The 19,590-nt window shown below is 36.3% G+C and overlaps 1 protein-coding gene across 2 annotated transcripts in view; it reads right to left on the bottom strand.

The window, feature by feature from the left end:
• znf512 (zinc finger protein 512) overlaps window positions 1-19,590 on the bottom strand; it is a 42,091-nt gene that overhangs the window by 21,064 nt on the left and 1,437 nt on the right. Inside the window, exons 3-8 of one of the 2 annotated variants that reach the window (XM_074615407.1) lie at window positions 16,156-16,216; window positions 13,871-14,445; window positions 9,569-9,658; window positions 9,395-9,499; window positions 8,904-9,028; window positions 8,048-8,134 (exon numbers count right to left, since the gene is read on the bottom strand). In XM_074615407.1, coding sequence (XP_074471508.1) covers window positions 8,048-8,134; window positions 8,904-9,028; window positions 9,395-9,499; window positions 9,569-9,658; window positions 13,871-14,445; window positions 16,156-16,187 — 1,014 coding nt within the window. In that variant the 5' untranslated portion in view covers window positions 16,188-16,216. The remainder of the gene's footprint in view (window positions 1-8,047; window positions 8,135-8,903; window positions 9,029-9,394; window positions 9,500-9,568; window positions 9,659-13,870; window positions 14,446-16,155; window positions 16,217-19,590) is intronic. The other variant, XM_074615408.1, reaches the window with a different exon arrangement.

Here is a 19,590-nt window from a genome sequence, read left to right as displayed (position 1 = left end):
AGAGGAGAGTAGAGTAGAGTAGAGTAGAGTACAGTAGAGTAGAGTAGAGTAGAGTAGAGTAGAGCAGAGCAGAGCAGAGTAGAGTAGAGCAGAGTAGAGGTTAGAGGAGAGCAGAGCAGAGTAGAGTAGAGCAGAGTAGAGTAGAGGTTAGAGGAGAGTAGAGTAGAGTAGAGTAGAGTAGAGTAGAGTAGAGCAGAGTAGAGGTTAGAGGAGAGCAGAGCAGAGCAGAGTAGAGTAGAGCAGAGTAGAGGTTAGAGGAGAGCAGAGCAGAGTAGAGTAGAGCAGAGTAGAGTAGAGGTTAGAGGAGAGCAGAGTAGAGTAGAGTAGAGTAGAGTAGAGTAGAGTAGAGTAGAGGTTAGAGGAGAGCAGAGTAGAGGTTAGAGGAGAGCAGAGTAGAGTAGAGTACAGTAGAGTAGAGTAGAGCAGAGTAGAGTAGAGCAGAGCAGAGCAGAGTAGAGTAGAGCAGAGTAGAGTAGAGTAGAGTAGAGCAGAGTAGAGCAGAGCAGAGCAGAGTAGAGTAGAGTAGAGTAGAGCAGAGTAGAGCAGAGTAGAGTACAGTAGAGGAGAGCAGAGTAGAGGAGAGTACAGTAGAGTAGAGCAGAGTAGAGCAGAGGAGAGCAGAGGAGAGTACAGTAGAGTAGAGTACAGTAGAGTAGAGTAGAGCAGAGCAGAGTAGAGTAGAGTACAGTAGAGTAGAGTAGAGTACAGTAGAGTAGAGTAGAGTAGAGCAGAGCAGAGGAGAGTAGAGCAGAGTAGAGGAGAGTACAGTAGAGTAGAGCAGAGTAGAGCAGAGTAGAGTACAGTAGAGTAGAGTAGAGTAGAGGAGAGTAGAGTACAGTAGAGTAGAGCAGAGTAGAGCAGAGGAGAGTACAGTAGAGTAGAGCAGAGTAGAGGAGAGTACAGTAGAGCAGAGCAGAGCAGAGTAGAGTACAGTAGAGGAGAGCAGAGTAGAGGAGAGTACAGTAGAGTAGAGCAGAGCAGAGGAGAGCAGAGGAGAGTAGAGTAGAGTAGAGTACAGTAGAGTAGAGTAGAGCAGAGCAGAGTAGAGTAGAGTAGAGTAGAGTAGAGTAGAGTAGAGCAGAGCAGAGCAGAGTAGAGTAGAGCAGAGTACAGTAGAGCAGAGCAGAGTAGAGCAGAGCAGAGTAGAGTAGAGTACAGTAGAGTAGAGTAGAGTAGAGGAGAGTACAGTAGAGTAGAGCAGAGTAGAGCAGAGTAGAGTACAGTACAGTAGAGTAGAGTAGAGCAGAGTAGAGTAGAGTAGAGCAGAGTAGAGCAGAGCAGAGTAGAGTAGAGTAGAGTACAGTAGAGTAGAGTAGAGGAGAGTAGAGCAGAGTAGAGCAGAGGAGAGTACAGTAGAGTAGAGTAGAGGAGAGTACAGTAGAGTAGAGCAGAGTAGAGCAGAGGAGAGTACAGTAGAGTAGAGTAGAGGAGAGTACAGTAGAGTAGAGCAGAGTAGAGTACAGTAGAGTAGAGTAGAGTAGAGCAGAGTAGAGTAGAGCAGAGTAGAGTAGAGCAGAGTAGAGCAGAGCAGAGTAGAGTAGAGTACAGTAGAGTAGAGTACAGTAGAGTAGAGGAGAGTAGAGCAGAGTACAGTAGAGTAGAGCAGAGTAGAGTAGAGCAGAGTAGAGCAGAGTAGAGTACAGTAGAGTAGAGTAGAGCAGAGTAGAGCAGAGTAGAGTAGAGCAGAGCAGAGTAGAGTAGAGTACAGTAGAGTAGAGTACAGTAGAGTAGAGGAGAGTAGAGTAGAGCAGAGCAGAGTAGAGCAGAGCAGAGTAGAGTAGAGTACAGTAGAGTAGAGTAGAGGAGAGTACAGTAGAGTAGAGCAGAGCAGAGGAGAGTAGAGTAGAGTAGAGTAGAGTACAGTAGAGTAGAGTAGAGCAGAGCAGAGTAGAGTACAGTAGAGTAGAGTAGAGTAGAGTAGAGTAGAGTAGAGTAGAGTAGAGCAGAGCAGAGCAGAGTAGAGTAGAGCAGAGTAGAGGTTAGAGGAGAGCAGAGCAGAGTAGAGTAGAGCAGAGTAGAGTAGAGGTTAGAGGAGAGCAGAGTAGAGTAGAGTAGAGTAGAGTAGAGTAGAGCAGAGTAGAGGTTAGAGGAGAGCAGAGCAGAGCAGAGTAGAGTAGAGCAGAGTAGAGGTTAGAGGAGAGCAGAGCAGAGTAGAGTAGAGCAGAGTAGAGTAGAGGTTAGAGGAGAGCAGAGTAGAGTAGAGTAGAGTAGAGTAGAGTAGAGTAGAGGTTAGAGGAGAGCAGAGTAGAGGTTAGAGGAGAGCAGAGTAGAGTAGAGTACAGTAGAGTAGAGTAGAGCAGAGTAGAGTAGAGCAGAGCAGAGCAGAGTAGAGTAGAGCAGAGTAGAGTAGAGTAGAGTAGAGTAGAGCAGAGTAGAGCAGAGCAGAGCAGAGCAGAGTAGAGTAGAGTAGAGTAGAGCAGAGTAGAGCAGAGTAGAGTACAGTAGAGGAGAGCAGAGTAGAGGAGAGTACAGTAGAGTAGAGCAGAGTAGAGCAGAGGAGAGCAGAGGAGAGTACAGTAGAGTAGAGTACAGTAGAGTAGAGTAGAGCAGAGCAGAGTAGAGTAGAGTACAGTAGAGTAGAGTAGAGTACAGTAGAGTAGAGTAGAGTAGAGTAGAGTAGAGCAGAGCAGAGGAGAGTAGAGCAGAGTAGAGGAGAGTACAGTAGAGTAGAGCAGAGTAGAGCAGAGTAGAGTACAGTAGAGTAGAGTAGAGTAGAGGAGAGTAGAGTACAGTAGAGTAGAGCAGAGTAGAGCAGAGGAGAGTACAGTAGAGTAGAGCAGAGTAGAGGAGAGTACAATAGAGCAGAGCAGAGCAGAGTAGAGTACAGTAGAGGAGAGCAGAGTAGAGGAGAGTACAGTAGAGTAGAGCAGAGCAGAGGAGAGCAGAGGAGAGTAGAGTAGAGTAGAGTACAGTAGAGTAGAGTAGAGTAGAGCAGAGCAGAGTAGAGTAGAGTAGAGTAGAGTAGAGTAGAGTAGAGCAGAGCAGAGCAGAGTAGAGTAGAGCAGAGTACAGTAGAGCAGAGCAGAGTAGAGCAGAGCAGAGTAGAGTAGAGTACAGTAGAGTAGAGTAGAGTAGAGGAGAGTACAGTAGAGTAGAGCAGAGTAGAGCAGAGTAGAGTACAGTACAGTAGAGTAGAGTAGAGCAGAGTAGAGTAGAGTAGAGCAGAGTAGAGCAGAGCAGAGTAGAGTAGAGTAGAGTACAGTAGAGTAGAGTAGAGGAGAGTAGAGCAGAGTAGAGCAGAGGAGAGTACAGTAGAGTAGAGTAGAGGAGAGTACAGTAGAGTAGAGCAGAGTAGAGCAGAGGAGAGTACAGTAGAGTAGAGTAGAGGAGAGTACAGTAGAGTAGAGCAGAGTAGAGTACAGTAGAGTAGAGTAGAGCAGAGTAGAGTAGAGCAGAGTAGAGTAGAGCAGAGTAGAGCAGAGCAGAGTAGAGTAGAGTACAGTAGAGTAGAGTACAGTAGAGTAGAGGAGAGTAGAGCAGAGTACAGTAGAGTAGAGCAGAGTAGAGTAGAGCAGAGTAGAGTACAGTAGAGGAGAGTACAGTAGAGTAGAGTAGAGTAGAGGAGAGTACAGTAGAGCAGAGTAGAGTACAGTAGAGTAGAGTAGAGCAGAGTAGAGCAGAGTAGAGTAGAGCAGAGTAGAGCAGAGTACAGTAGAGTAGAGTACAGTAGAGTAGAGGAGAGTAGAGTAGAGCAGAGCAGAGTAGAGCAGAGCAGAGTAGAGTAGAGTACAGTAGAGCAGAGTAGAGGAGAGTACAGTAGAGCAGAGCAGAGCAGAGTAGAGTAGAGTACAGTAGAGGAGAGCAGAGTAGAGGAGAGTACAGTAGAGTAGAGCAGAGCAGAGGAGAGCAGAGTAGAGTAGAGTAGAGTAGAGTACAGTAGAGTAGAGTAGAGCAGAGCAGAGTAGAGTAGAGTACAGTAGAGTAGAGTAGAGTAGAGTAGAGTAGAGTAGAGTAGAGTAGAGCAGAGCAGAGCAGAGTAGAGTAGAGCAGAGTACAGTAGAGCAGAGCAGAGTAGAGCAGAGCAGAGTAGAGTACAGTAGAGTAGAGTAGAGTAGAGGAGAGTACAGTAGAGTAGAGCAGAGTAGAGCAGAGTAGAGTACAGTACAGTAGAGTAGAGTAGAGGAGAGTACAGTAGAGTAGAGCAGAGTAGAGCAGAGGAGAGTACAGTAGAGTAGAGTAGAGGAGAGTACAGTAGAGTAGAGCAGAGTAGAGCAGAGGAGAGTACAGTAGAGTAGAGCAGAGTAGAGCAGAGCAGAGTAGAGTAGAGCAGAGTAGAGTAGAGTAGAGCAGAGTAGAGCAGAGCAGAGTAGAGTAGAGTACAGTACAGTAGAGTAGAGTACAGTAGAGTAGAGTAGAGAGTAGAGCAGAGTACAGTAGAGTAGAGTACAGTAGAGTAGAGCAGAGGAGAGTAGAGTAGAGTAGAGTAGAGGAGAGTACAGTAGAGTAGAGCAGAGTAGAGTACAGTAGAGTAGAGCAGAGTAGAGTAGAGTAGAGCAGAGCAGAGCAGAGTAGAGTAGAGTACAGTAGAGTAGAGTACAGTAGAGTAGAGGAGAGTAGAGCAGAGTAGAGGACAGTACAGTAGAGTAGAGTACAGTAGAGGAGAGCAGAGTAGAGGAGAGTACAGTAGAGTAGAGCAGAGTAGAGTACAGTAGAGTAGAGTACAGTAGAGTAGAGGACAGTACAGTAGAGTAGAGTACAGTAGAGTAGAGTAGAGGAGAGTACAGTAGAGTAGAGCAGAGGAGAGCAGAGGAGAGTACAGTAGAGTAGAGCAGAGGAGAGTAGAGCAGAGCAGAGCAGAGTAGAGTAGAGTACAGTAGAGTAGAGTACAGTAGAGTAGAGTAGAGGAGAGCAGAGCAGAGCAGAGCAGAGTAGAGTAGAGTAGAGGAGAGTACAGTAGAGTAGAGCAGAGTAGAGTACAGTAGAGTAGAGTAGAGTAGAGTAGAGTAGAGGAGAGTACAGTAGAGTAGAGCAGAGGAGAGCAGAGGAGAGTACAGTAGAGTAGAGTAGAGCAGAGTAGAGTATAGTAGAGCAGAGTAGAGGTTAGAGGAGAGCAGAGTAGAGGTTAGAGGAGAGCAGAGCAGAGTAGAGTAGAGTAGAGCAGAGTAGAGGTTAGAGCAGAGTAGAGTAGAGTAGAGTAGAGTAGAGTAGAGTAGAGTAGAGTAGAGTAGAGGAGAGCAGAGCAGAGCAGAGCAGAGTAGAGTAGAGTAGAGGAGAGTACAGTAGAGTAGAGCAGAGTAGAGTACAGTAGAGTAGAGTAGAGTAGAGTAGAGTAGAGGAGAGTACAGTAGAGTAGAGCAGAGGAGAGCAGAGTAGAGTACAGTAGAGTAGAGTAGAGCAGAATAGAGTAGAGCAGAGTAGAGGTTAGAGGAGAGCAGAGTAGAGGTTAGAGGAGAGCAGAGCAGAGTAGAGTAGAGTAGAGCAGAGTAGAGGTTAGAGCAGAGTAGAGTAGAGCAGAGTAGAGTAGAGTAGAGTAGAGTAGAGTAGAGTAGAGTAGAGTAGAGGTTAGAGGAGAGCAGAGTAGAGGTTAGAGGAGAGCAGAGTACAGTAGAGTAGAGGTTAGAGGAGAGCAGAGTACAGTAGAGTAGAGGTTAGAGGAGAGCAGAGCAGAGTAGAGTAGAGGTTAGAGGAGAGCAGAGCAGAGTAGAGTAGAGGTTAGAGGAGAGCAGAGTAGAGCAGAGTAGAGTAGAGTAGAGTAGAGTAGAGTAGAGGTTAGAGGAGAGCAGAGTAGAGGTTAGAGGAGAGCAGAGTACAGTAGAGTACAGTAGAGTAGAGTACAGTACAGTAGAGTAGAGTAGAGTAGAGCAGAGCAGAGTAGAGTAGAGTTGAGCAGAGTAGAGTAGAGCAGAGGAGAGTAGAGTAGAGTAGAGCAGAGTACAGTAGAGTAGAGTAGAGGTTAGAGTAGAGTACAGTAGAGTACAGTAGAGTAGAGCAGAGTAGAGTACAGTAGAGCAGAGCAGAGCAGAGTAGAGTAGAGTAGAGTAGAGGTTAGAGTAGAGTACAGTAGAGTAGAGTAGAGGAGAGTAGAGCAGAGTAGAGGAGAGTACAGTAGAGTAGAGTACAGTAGAGGAGAGCAGAGTAGAGGAGAGTACAGTAGAGTAGAGCAGAGTAGAGCAGAGGAGAGCAGAGTACAGTAGAGTAGAGTACAGTAGAGGAGAGCAGAGTAGAGGAGAGTACAGTAGAGTAGAGCAGAGTAGAGCAGAGGAGAGTACAGTAGAGTAGAGCAGAGCAGAGCAGAGTAGAGTACAGTAGAGTACAGTAGAGTAGAGCAGAGTAGAGTAGAGGAGAGTACAGTAGAGCAGAGCAGAGTAGAGTAGAGTAGAGTAGAGGAGAGTACAGTAGAGTAGAGCAGAGTAGAGTACAGTAGAGTAGAGTAGAGTAGAGGAGAGTACAGTAGAGTAGAGTAGAGCAGAGGAGAGTACAGTAGAGTAGAGTAGAGTAGAGGAGAGTACAGTAGAGTAGAGTAGAGTAGAGGAGAGTACAGTAGAGTAGAGCAGAGTAGAGTACAGTAGAGTAGAGCAGAGTAGAGCAGAGCAGAGTAGAGTAGAGTAGAGCAGAGTAGAGGTTAGAGGAGAGCAGAGCAGAGTAGAGCAGAGTAGAGTAGAGGTTAGAGGAGAGCAGAGTAGAGTAGAGTAGAGTAGAGTAGAGGTTAGAGGAGAGCAGAGTAGAGGTTAGAGGAGAGCAGAGTAGAGTAGAGTACAGTAGAGTAGAGTACAGTAGAGTAGAGTACAGTAGAGTAGAGTACAGTAGAGTAGAGTAGAGCAGAGTAGAGTAGAGCAGAGCAGAGCAGAGTAGAGCAGAGTAGAGTAGAGCAGAGCAGAGTAGAGGAGAGTAGAGTAGAGTAGAGCAGAGCACAGTAGAGTAGAGTAGAGGTTAGAGTAGAGTACAGTAGAGTACAGTACAGTAGAGTAGAGCAGAGCAGAGTAGTGGAGAGTAGAGTAGAGTAGAGCAGAGCACAGTAGAGTAGAGTAGAGGTTAGAGTAGAGCAGAGTAGAGTAGAGGTTAGAGTAGAGTACAGTAGAGTACAGTAGAGTAGAGTAGAGGTTAGAGTAGAGCAGAGTAGAGTAGAGGTTAGAGTAGAGTACAGTAGAGTACAGTAGAGTAGAGTAGAGCAGAGTAGAGCAGAGTACAGTAGAGTAGAGTAGTGGTTAGAGTAGAGCAGAGTAGAGTAGAGGTTAGAGTAGAGCAGAGTAGAGTAGAGGTTAGAGTAGAGTACAGTAGAGTACAGTAGAGTAGAGTAGAGCAGAGTAGAGCAGAGTACAGTAGAGTAGAGTAGAGGTTAGAGTAGAGTACAGTAGAGTACAGTAGAGCAGAGCAGAGCAGAGTAGAGTAGAGGTTAGAGTAGAGCAGAGTAGAGTAGAGTAGAGGTTAGAGTAGAGTAGAGCAGAGCAGAGTACAGTAGAGTAGAGTAGAGGTTAGAGTAGAGCAGAGTAGAGTAGAGTAGAGGTTAGAGTAGAGTACAGTAGAGTAGAGCAGAGCAGAGTAGAGTACAGTAGAGTAGAGCAGAGTACAGTAGAGCAGAGGTTAGAGTAGAGTACAGTAGAGTACAGTAGAGTAGAGCAGAGCAGAGTAGAGTACAGTAGAGTAGAGCAGAGTACAGTAGAGCAGAGGTTAGAGTAGAGTACAGTAGAGTAGAGCAGAGCAGAGTACAGTAGAGCAGAGCAGAGTACAGTAGAGTAGAGTAGAGGTTAGAGTAGAGCAGAGTAGAGTAGAGGTTAGAGTAGAGTACAGTAGAGTACAGTAGAGTAGAGTAGAGCAGAGTAGAGCAGAGTAGAGTAGAGGAGAGTAGAGGAGAGTAGAGTAGAGTAGAGGTTAGAGTAGAGCAGAGTAGAGTAGAGTAGAGGTTAGAGTAGAGTACAGTAGAGTACAGTAGAGCAGAGTAGAGTACAGTAGAGCAGAGTAGAGTACAGTAGAGCAGAGCAGAGCAGAGTAGAGTAGAGGAGAGTAGAGTAGAGTAGAGGTTAGAGTAGAGCAGAGTAGAGTAGAGTAGAGGTTATAGTAGAGTAGAGTACAGTACAGTAGAGTAGAGCAGAGCAGAGTAGAGTCTCACCAGGTGGCTGTGGTCGGCCATGATGTGGTACTTCATCCCTGTTGAGGACTTCAGCTGCTTGCCACAGTGTTGGCAGGTAAAAGGTTGCTGCACACATTAACATCAACATGACGTCATATCTTCATATTTATAACCCAGTATAGATACACTCCTCTTTATTAACGGAGTCTTTAATGACACCATCACATGTCGGTAGTACAGTGGTAACCATGGTTACAGATGAGTCTGTGTATTGTGTATTCGTTGCCGTTCGGAGGTGAATGTTTTCTCTACTTCTGTGGCTCTCAAATTATTCCAATAATGTTCCATCTGAAATATGTTTTCAACTTCGAACCTCCTGACCAGCCACTGATATATATAATATATATTATAATAATTCAGATTAAAGGCTGCAGCGTGCTCACCTGTCTGCAGTAATACTTATTGTAATATATATTATAATAATATATAATATATATTATAATAATTCAGATTAAAGGCTGCAGCGTGCTCACCTGTCTGCAGTAATACTTATTGTAATATATATTATAATAATATATAATATATATTATAATAATTCAGATTAAAGGCTGCAGCGTGCTCACCTGTCTGCAGTAATACTTATTGTAATATATATTATAATAATATATAATATATATTATAATAATTCAGATTAAAGGCTGCAGCGTGCTCACCTGTCTGCAGTAATACTTATTGTAATATATATTATAATAATATATAATATATATTATAATAATTCAGATTAAAGGCTGCAGCGTGCTCACCTGTCTGCAGTAATACTTATTGTAATATATATTATAATAATAAATATACTATAATAATATATAATATATATTATAATAATTCATGTGCTCACCAGTCTGCAGTTGTCCATGTGCTTCTTCAGCCCGTCCACAGTTTTCCTGCTCACACTTTTACATTTGGGACAGGTGACTCTGCCTTTGGCCACGATCTGGAGCTGCCAGCGCTCCTCTGGACTTCCTGGTGGACGTCCACAAATAAGAGTTCATTTAGAAGGACAAGCAGCTCGTCTCACGTCCTCTTCTATTAATGTTAATAAGAATGAAAAAACAACCTTCTATTGTAATCTCTTTTCTCACCTGGTAGAACTACTTTAATCAATTCAAGACAAACCTAAAACCAGCTTGAGTCCATCTTCTAGTTCAGTCTGGGAGGAGGAACGTTAGCTGAGATCCACCAGCAGCTCTCATCTCAGGTCATGTTGCTTCTTCACACGTCAGCAGACTAATGAGTCTGATCTTCTCAGGTCTTTAGACCGCAGTGGGCTGAAGGAACCTTTTAGTTCCTGGAACTAATAGTCTGGTGGAAACCCAGCGGTTGTCTCACCTGGAGGATAGGTAGGAGGCTCCTTCTTGGTGGAGAGGACGGGGGGTTTCTGGTCCTCGCTGTACTGGGCCGTCGACGCCTCACCAACACCGGCTGCATCCGAACCTGAAATACCAAAATCACATGACTACATTGGTATTGAAGTTATTACCATCAGACTAGATAATAACTTACAGGAGTCTCTGCTCTCCGGTGGCTGTGGGAAGTTATTAACAGCTGGGCTTCGCTCGATCTCCACTCTCAGGACTTTCTTCATGTTCAAGTCTTCATAAATAAACATGTAGAACAAAGTTAATCTCCAAAACCACAAAAACACCCAAACTATCTCCAACAGGAATCGATCATTCAGTCCCTCTACACGTACTAACTAGTGCTGGCAGAGGTAATGTGATAACGCCACTAACTTCTTTAACTCATGAACTCAACTTGTGATGTTTAGGTTGTAGCGGCTCAGATCAATAATGTGTAATTAATGTGATTAATCACGATTAACTATGAACAGTCATGTGATTAACGGTGATTTCATATTTGAATGGATTGACAGCCGCAGTTCAAACACTCTGATATTTAGACCACAAAACACTCTCAGCTATATTGAGTTTGGGAAGTAAACGTTTTAAATCCTAGTAATACTGTTTCTACGGTACCAGAACCGGACCCTTTGTAGGAGGGATGCACCGATACCACTGTTTATCAGACCGAGTACAAGTACTTACATCTGGGTACTCTCCGATACCGAGTACCGATACGAGTACTTCTCTGAGCCAAAAGACCTTCGTTAAGGGTGTGAGCGACACACGGCAGGCTGGGGAGTCCCTCATACGAGGCGGTGCGCCGCCACCGGCTCTAGGTCGGCTTGGAAAGGCTCGGGGCGAAGGTGCTTCCCGGGGCCGCAGTTTTACAGCGCTCCCCGCCCAGACCTCGCCGCACCTTGGACAAAGTGCTCGCTGCGCCCTCTCTCTCCGCCGGGGATGGACGGGGCTCCCTGCTTCAGATGCGACTGTCCACCACGTCGTGCCGCGGCCCATGTAAAAGGCTCCAAGGGTCTGCGGCGCAGACTGGAACCCACCCGACCCGTCTTGAAACACGGACCAAGGAGTCTAACGCACGCCGAGTCAGAGGGTGAAAGCAAAACCCCGTGGAGCAATGAAAGTGAGGCGGGATCCCGGCCCAGCGGGGTCGTCGCACCACCAGCCCGTCTCGCCTGCACCGTCGGGCAGGTGGAGCGGGAGGACCAGAAAGACGTTGACGAGAGGGTAACGTCACGCTGCCGTAAAGTGGTATCGGAGCCGTTTTACGAGTACGAGTACATGAGCACAGTATCGGACCTGATACCTGATACTGGTATCGGTGCATCCATATTCTGTAGTATTATAAAGTAGAGGAGCTGTTAACGTTATATTATTATTATATATATATTAACGTTATATTATATTATATATATTACCGTCATATTATATTATATATATATTAACGTTATATTATATTATATATATTAACGTTATATTATTATTATATATATTAACGTTACATTATTATTATATATATTAACGTTATATTATATATATTAACGTCATATTATATTATATATATTAACGTTATATTATATTATATTAACGTTATATTATTGTTATATATATATTAACGTTATATTATATTATATATATTAACGTTATATTATATTATATATATATTAACGTTATATTATATTATATATATTAACGTTATATTATTATTATATATATATTAACGTTATATTATATTATATATATTACCGTCATATTATATTATATATATATTAACGTTATATTATATTATATATATTAACGTTATATTATTATTATATATATTAACGTTACATTATTATTATATATATTAACGTTATATTATATTATATATATTAACGTTATATTATATATATTAACGTCATATTATATTATATATATTAACGTTATATTATATTATATTAACGTTATATTATTGTTATATATATATTAACGTTATATTATATATATATTAACGTTATATTATATTATATATATTACCGTCATATTATATTATATATATATTAACGTTATATTATATTATATATATTAACGTTATATTATTATTATATATATTAACGTTATATTATATTATATATATTACCGTCATATTATATTATATATATATTAACGTTATATTATATTATATATATTACCGTCATATTATATTATATATATATTAACGTTATATTATATTATATATATTAACGTTATATTATTATTATATATATATTAACGTTATATTATATTATATATATTAACGTTATATTATTATTATATATATTAACGTTACATTATTATTATATATATTAACGTTATATTATATATATTAACGTCATATTATATTATATATATTAACGTTATATTATATTATATTAACGTTATATTATTGTTATATATATATTAACGTTATATTATATTATATATATTAACGTTATATTATATTATATATATTACCGTCATATTATATTATATATATATTAACGTTATATTATATTATATATATTAACGTTATATTATTATTATATATATTAACGTTATATTATATTATATATATTACCGCCATATTATATTATATATATATTAACGTTATATTATATTATATATATTAACGTTATATTATTATTATATATATTAACGTTATATTATATTATATATATTACCGTCATATTATATTATATATATTAACGTTATATTATATTATATATATATTAACGTTATATTATATTATATATATTAATGTTATATTATATTATATATATTAACGTTATATTATATTATATATATTACCGTCATATTATATTATATATATTAACGTTATATTATATTATATATATATTAACGTCATATTATATTATATATATATTAACGTTATATTATATTATATATATTAACGTTATATTATATTATATTAACGTTATATTATATTATATTATATTAACGTTATATTATTGTTATATATATTAACGTTATATTATATTATATATATTAACGTTATATTATATTATATATATTAACGTTACATTATTGTTATATATATTAACGTTATATTATATTATATATATTAAAGTTACATTATTATTATATATATTAACGTTATATTATATTATATTATATATATTAACGTTACATTATTATTATATATATTAACGTTATATTATTGTTATATATATTAACGTTATATTATATTATATTAACGTTATATTATATTATATATATTAACGTTATATTATATATATTAACGTTATATTATTGTTATATATATTAACGTTATATTATATTATATATATTAACGTTACATTATAATTATATATATTAACGTTATATTATATTATATTATATATATTAACGTTACATTATTATTATATATATTAACGTTATATTATTGTTATATATATTAACGTTATATTATATTATATTATATTAACGTTATATTATATTATATATATTAACGTTATATATTATATATATTAACGTTATATTATTATATATATTAACGTTATATTATATTATATATATTAACGTTACATTATTATATATATTAACGTTATATTATTGTTATATATATTAACGTTATATTATATTATATTATATTAACGTTATATTATATTATATATATTAACGTTATATTATATTATATATATTAACGTTATATTATATTATATATATTAACGTTATATTATATTATATATATTAACGTTATATTATATTATATATATTAACGTTATATTATTATATATATTAACGTTATATTATATTATATATATTAACGTTATATTATTGTTATATATATTAACGTTATATTATATTATATATATTAACGTTATATTATATTATATTATATTAACGTTATATTATATTATATATATTAACGTTATATTATATTATATATATTAACGTTATATTATATTATATATATTAACGTTATATTATATTATATATATTAACGTTATATTATATTATATATATTAACGTTATATTATTGTTATATATATTAACGTTATATTATATTATATATATTAACGTTATATTATATTATATATATTAACGTTATATTATATTATATATATTAACGTTACATTATTATATATATTAACGTTATATTATTGTTATATATATTAACGTTATATTATATTATATTATATTAACGTTATATTATATTATATATATTAACGTTATATTATTGTTATATATATTAACGTTATATTATATTATATATATTAACGTTATATTATATTATATATATTAACGTTATATTATTGTTATATATATTAACGTTATATTATATTATATATATTAACGTTATATTATATTATATATATTAACGTTATATTATATTATATATATTAACGTTATATTATTGTTATATATATGAGTTGTTTCATCGTTAAGAGGCGGATATAAACTCCAGTTAACGTGTCCGAGGACGTACCGGGTCTCCAGACGGGCCCTCGGTCTCTGCTGGTGCCGCTCCAGCCTTGGTCTGCGCTACGGCCACTTCCCCACGCCTGTTCTGGTCCCGACGAGGCCCGGTCCCTTCCCGGATCCCTGCCGGCGTTCCAGACCTGATCCTGGCCTCGGTCTCTGTCGGCCACCCAGCCCTGCTCGGGACCCCGGTCCCGGCCCGTCATCCAGGCCTGGTCCGGTCCGCTATGGGCCCTGTCCCTGCCCGGGATCCACGTCTGGTCCTGACTGGAGTGTCCCGCTCGGTCCCTGCCGGAGTTCCAGACCTGCTCCTGCGGTTGGTCCCGACCCGGGGCCCAGGCGTCGGGGCCTCGGTCCCTGCCGGAGGTCCAGCCCAGGTCCTGAGGCTGGGGCGGCTCCCTGCCGGCCTCGGGGCCTTGAGGCCACGCGTCCTTCGCCACCAGCCTCGGAGGCAGCCTGGCGGTGGGCGGGGCCATGGACCCCGGGTCCGCCCCATTGGCCAGACCGCCCGATGACATCACTGAGCAGCTGGTGGTCGGGTAATCTACCGTTCCCACGGTAACACTCTGGAGGTCCTCGTACCTGATTAAACAAACACACATGACATTGAGAAAGTTATTTATTTATTTTATTTATTTATTTATTTTATTTTATTTATTTATTTAATTTAATTTATTTATTTAATTTATTTTATTTTATTTATATTATTTACCTAGTGCGCTCAGACTGTTTAAATCGATGTCAAATATAAACCATAATAGTTAAAGCTCAGCCTTCTGTCTTCTGTGGCATCAGGCTGTACGCTCGTATAGTACCTTTAAGGATATATAAACTACTCTGTTACGTATAGTACCTTTAAGGATATATAAACTACTCTGTTACGTATAGTACCTTTAAGGATATATAAACTACTCTGTTACGTATAGTACCTTTAAGGATATATAAACTACTCTGTTACGTATAGTACCTTTAAAGATATATAAACTACTCTGTTACGTATAGTACCTTTAAGGATATATAAACTACTCTGTTACGTATAGTACCTTTAAGGATATATAAACTACTCTGTTACGTATAGTACCTTTAAGGATATATAAACTACTCTGTTACGTATAGTACCTTTAAGGATATATAAACTACTCTGTTACGTATAGTACCTTTAAAGATATATAAACTACTCTGTTACGTATAGTACCTTTAAGGATATATAAACTACTCTGTTACGTATAGTACCTTTAAGGATATATAAACTACTCTGTTACGTATAGTACCTTTAAGGATATATAAACTACTCTGTTACGTATAGTACCTTTAAAGATATACAAACTACTCTGTTACGTATAGTACCTTTAAGGATATATAAACTACTCTGTTACGTATAGTACCTTTAAAGATATATAAACTACTCTGTTACGTATAGTACCTTTAAGGATATATAAACTACTCTGTTACGTATAGTACCTTTAAAGATATATAAACTACTCTGTTACGTATAGTACCTTTAAGGATATATAAACTACTCTGTTACGTATAGTACCTTTAAGGATATATAAACTACTCTGTTACGTATAGTACCTTTAAGGATATATAAACTACTCTGTTACGTATAGTACCTTTAAAGATATACAAACTACTCTGTTACGTATAGTACCTTTAAGGATATATAAACTACTCTGTTACGTATAGTACCTTTAAAGATATATAAACTACTCTGTTACGTATAGTACCTTTAAAGATATATAAACTACTCTGTTACGTATAGTACCTTTAAAGATATATAAACTACTCTGTTACGTATAGTACCTTTAAAGATATATAAACTACTCTGTTACGTATAGTACCTTTAAAGATATATAAACTACTCTGTTACGTATAGTACCTTTAAGGATATATAAACTACTCTGTTACGTATAGTACCTTTAAGGATATATAAACTACTCTGTTACGTATAGTACCTTTAAAGATATATAAACTACTCTGTTACGTATAGTACCTTTAAGGATATATAAACTACTCTGTTACGCATAGTACCTTTAAAGATATATAAACTACTCTGTTACGTATAGTACCTTTAAAGATATATAAACTACTCTGTTACGTATAGTACCTTTAAGGATATATAAACTACTGTTACGTATAGTACCTTTAAGGATATATAAACTACTCTGTTACGTATAGTACCTTTAAAGATATATAAACTACTCTGTTACGTATATATATATATATATAAAGTCTATATATCAGTACCTGTCACAGTACCTCTACAGAGCAACAGGTGGATGAATCTCTTACCTTTTTCTACCATACGTCCTCTTCATCTTCATCAGAGCATCTTCAGCTTCAGACTCATTCTGAAACATTCAGAACAGAAACTGTGAAGCTGAGATCAGACTGGGCTCAGAAAGCTTCTATCAGAACCGTGAAGCTGAGATCAGAACCGTGAAGCTGAGATCAGACCGGGCTCAGAAAGCTTCTATCAGAACCGTGAAGCTGAGATCAGACCGGGCTCAGAAAGCTTCTATCAGAACCGTGAAGCTGAGATCAGACTGGGCTCAGAAAGCTTCTATCAGAACCGTGAAGCTGAGATCAGACCGGGCTCAGAAAGCTTCTATCAGAACCGTGAAGCTGAGATCAGACTGGGCTCAGAAAGCTTCTATCAGAACCGTGAAGCTGAGATCAGAACCGTGAAGCTGAGATCAGACCGGGCTCAGAAAGCTTCTATCAGAACCGTGAAGCTGAGATCAGACTGGGCTCAGAAAGCTTCTATCAGAACCGTGAAGCTGAGATCAGACTGGGCTCAGAAAGCTTCTGTCAGAACCGTGAAGCTGAGATCAGAACCGTGAAGCTGAGATCAGACCGGGCTCAGAAAGCTTCTGTCAGAACCGTAAAGCTGAGATCAGACCGGGCTCAGAAAGCTTCTGTCAGAACCGTGAAGCTGAGATCAGACCGGGCTCAGAAAGCTTCTATCAGAACCGTGAAGCTGAGATCAGACCGGGCTCAGAAAGCTTCTGTCAGAACCGTGAAGCTGAGATCAGAACCGTGAAGCTGAGATCAGACCGGGCTCAGAAAGCTTCTGTCAGAACGTGAAGCTGAGATCAGAACTGTGAAGCTGAGATCAGACTGGGCTCAGAAAGCTTCTGTCAGAACCGTGAAGCTGAGATCAGACCGGGCTCAGAAAGCTTCTATCAGAACCGTGAAGCTGAGATCAGACTGGGCTCAGAAAGCTTCTATCAGAACCGTGAAGCTGAGATCAGACCGGGCTCAGAAAGCTTCTGTCAGAACCGTGAAGCTGAGATCAGACCGGGCTCAGAAAGCTTCTATCAGAACTGTGAAGCTGAGATCAGACTGGGCTCAGAAAGCTTCTATCAGAACCGTGAAGCTGAGATCAGACCGGGCTCAGAAAGCTTCTGTTCAAGAAACCGTGAAGCTGAGATCAGACCGGGCTCAGAAAGCTTCTGTCAGAACCGTGAAGCTGAGATCAGACCGGGCTCAGAAAGCTTCTGTTAGTGGAGTTAACAGAGTATCAGCGTCTGAACCGTCTGTTTAAAGACAACATGATGTGTGTTCTGTATACAGTATATGTATATATAGTATATATATATGTGTTTATAGTATATATATATATAGTATATATATATGTGTATATAGTATATATATGTGTGTATATAGTATATATATATGTGTATATAGAATATCTATGTGTTTATAGTATATATATGTGTGTATAGTATATATATGTGTATATAGTATATATATGTGTATATAGTATATATATATATGTATATATAGTATATATATGTGTATATAGTATATATGTATGTATATATAGTATATATATATATGTATATATAGTATATATATGTGTGTATATAGTATATATATATGTGTATATAGAATATCTATGTGTTTATAGTATATATATGTGTGTATAGTATATATATGTGTATATAGTATATATATGTGTATATAGTATATATATATGTATATATAGTATATATATGTGTATATAGTATATATGTATGTATATATAGTATATATATATATGTATATATAGTATATATATGTGTGTATATAGTATATATATATGTATATATAGTATATATATATGTATATAGTATATATATGTGTATATAGTATATATGTATATATAGTATATATATGTGTGTATATAGTATATATATGTGTATACAGTATATATATATGTATATATAGTATATATGTGTGTATATAGTATATATATGTGTATATAGTATATATATATATGTATATATAGTATATATATGTGTGTATATAGTATATATATATGTATATATAGTATATATATATGTATATAGTATATATATGTGTATATAGTATATATGTATATATAGTATATATATGTGTGTATATAGTATATATATGTGTATACAGTATATATATATGTATATATAGTATATATATGTGTGTATATAGTATATATATATGTGTATATAGTATATATATGTGTATATAGTATATATATGTATATAGTATATATATGTGTATACAGTATATATATATGTATATATAGTATATATATGTGTGTATATAGTATATATATGTGTATATAGTATATATATGTGTATATAGTATATATATGTATATAGTATATATATGTGTATATAGTATATATATATGTGTATATAGTATATATATATGTGTATATATTATATATATGTGTGTATATAGTATATATATGTATATATATGTGTGTATATAGTATATATATGTGTATATAGTATATATGTGTGTATATAGTATATATATGTGTGTATATAGTATATATATATGTGTTATACAGTATATATATGTATATATAGTATATATATGTGTGTATATAGTATATATATATGTGTATATAGTATATATATATGTGTATATAGTATATATATGTATATAGTATATATATGTGTGTATATAGTATATATATATGTGTATATAGTATATATATGTGTATATAGTATATATATGTGTGTATATAGTATATATATATGTGTATATAGTATATATATAGTATATATATGTGTATATGGTATATATATGTGTATATAGTATATATATGTGTATATAGTATATATATATGTGTATATAGAATATATATATGTGTTTATAGTATATATATATGTATATATATGTGTATATAGTATATATATGTGTATATAGTATATATATATGTGTATATAGTATATATATGTGTATATATGTGTATATATAGTATATATATGTGTATATAGTATATATGTGTATATAGTATATATATATGTGTATATATAGTATATATATATGTGTATATAGTATATATATATGTATATATAGTATATATATATGTGTATATATAGTATATATATATGTGTATATAGTATATATATATGTATATATAGTATATATATGTGTATATAGTATATATATGTATATATATATATAGTATATATATGTGTATATAGTATATATGTAATATATATATAGTATATATATATGTGTATATAGTATATATATGTATATATATGTGTATATGTATACGTATGTATGTATATGTATGGATGTGATTGTGCCTGTGTATGTCGCTTTTTGTCGTTCGTCTCCTGTCTGTCTGTCTCACACCGTTTTCCCCCGACTATGTTAAAGCGTCTTTGAGAATACTATAAAGCGCTATATAAATCCAATATATTATTATTAATATATAGTATGTATATATGTGTATATAGTATA

Source organism: Sebastes fasciatus, chromosome 18, assembly GCF_043250625.1.
Source record: "Sebastes fasciatus isolate fSebFas1 chromosome 18, fSebFas1.pri, whole genome shotgun sequence".
NCBI lineage: Eukaryota > Metazoa > Chordata > Actinopteri > Perciformes > Sebastidae > Sebastes > Sebastes fasciatus.
This window is presented reverse-complemented; position numbering and strand designations above follow the sequence as displayed.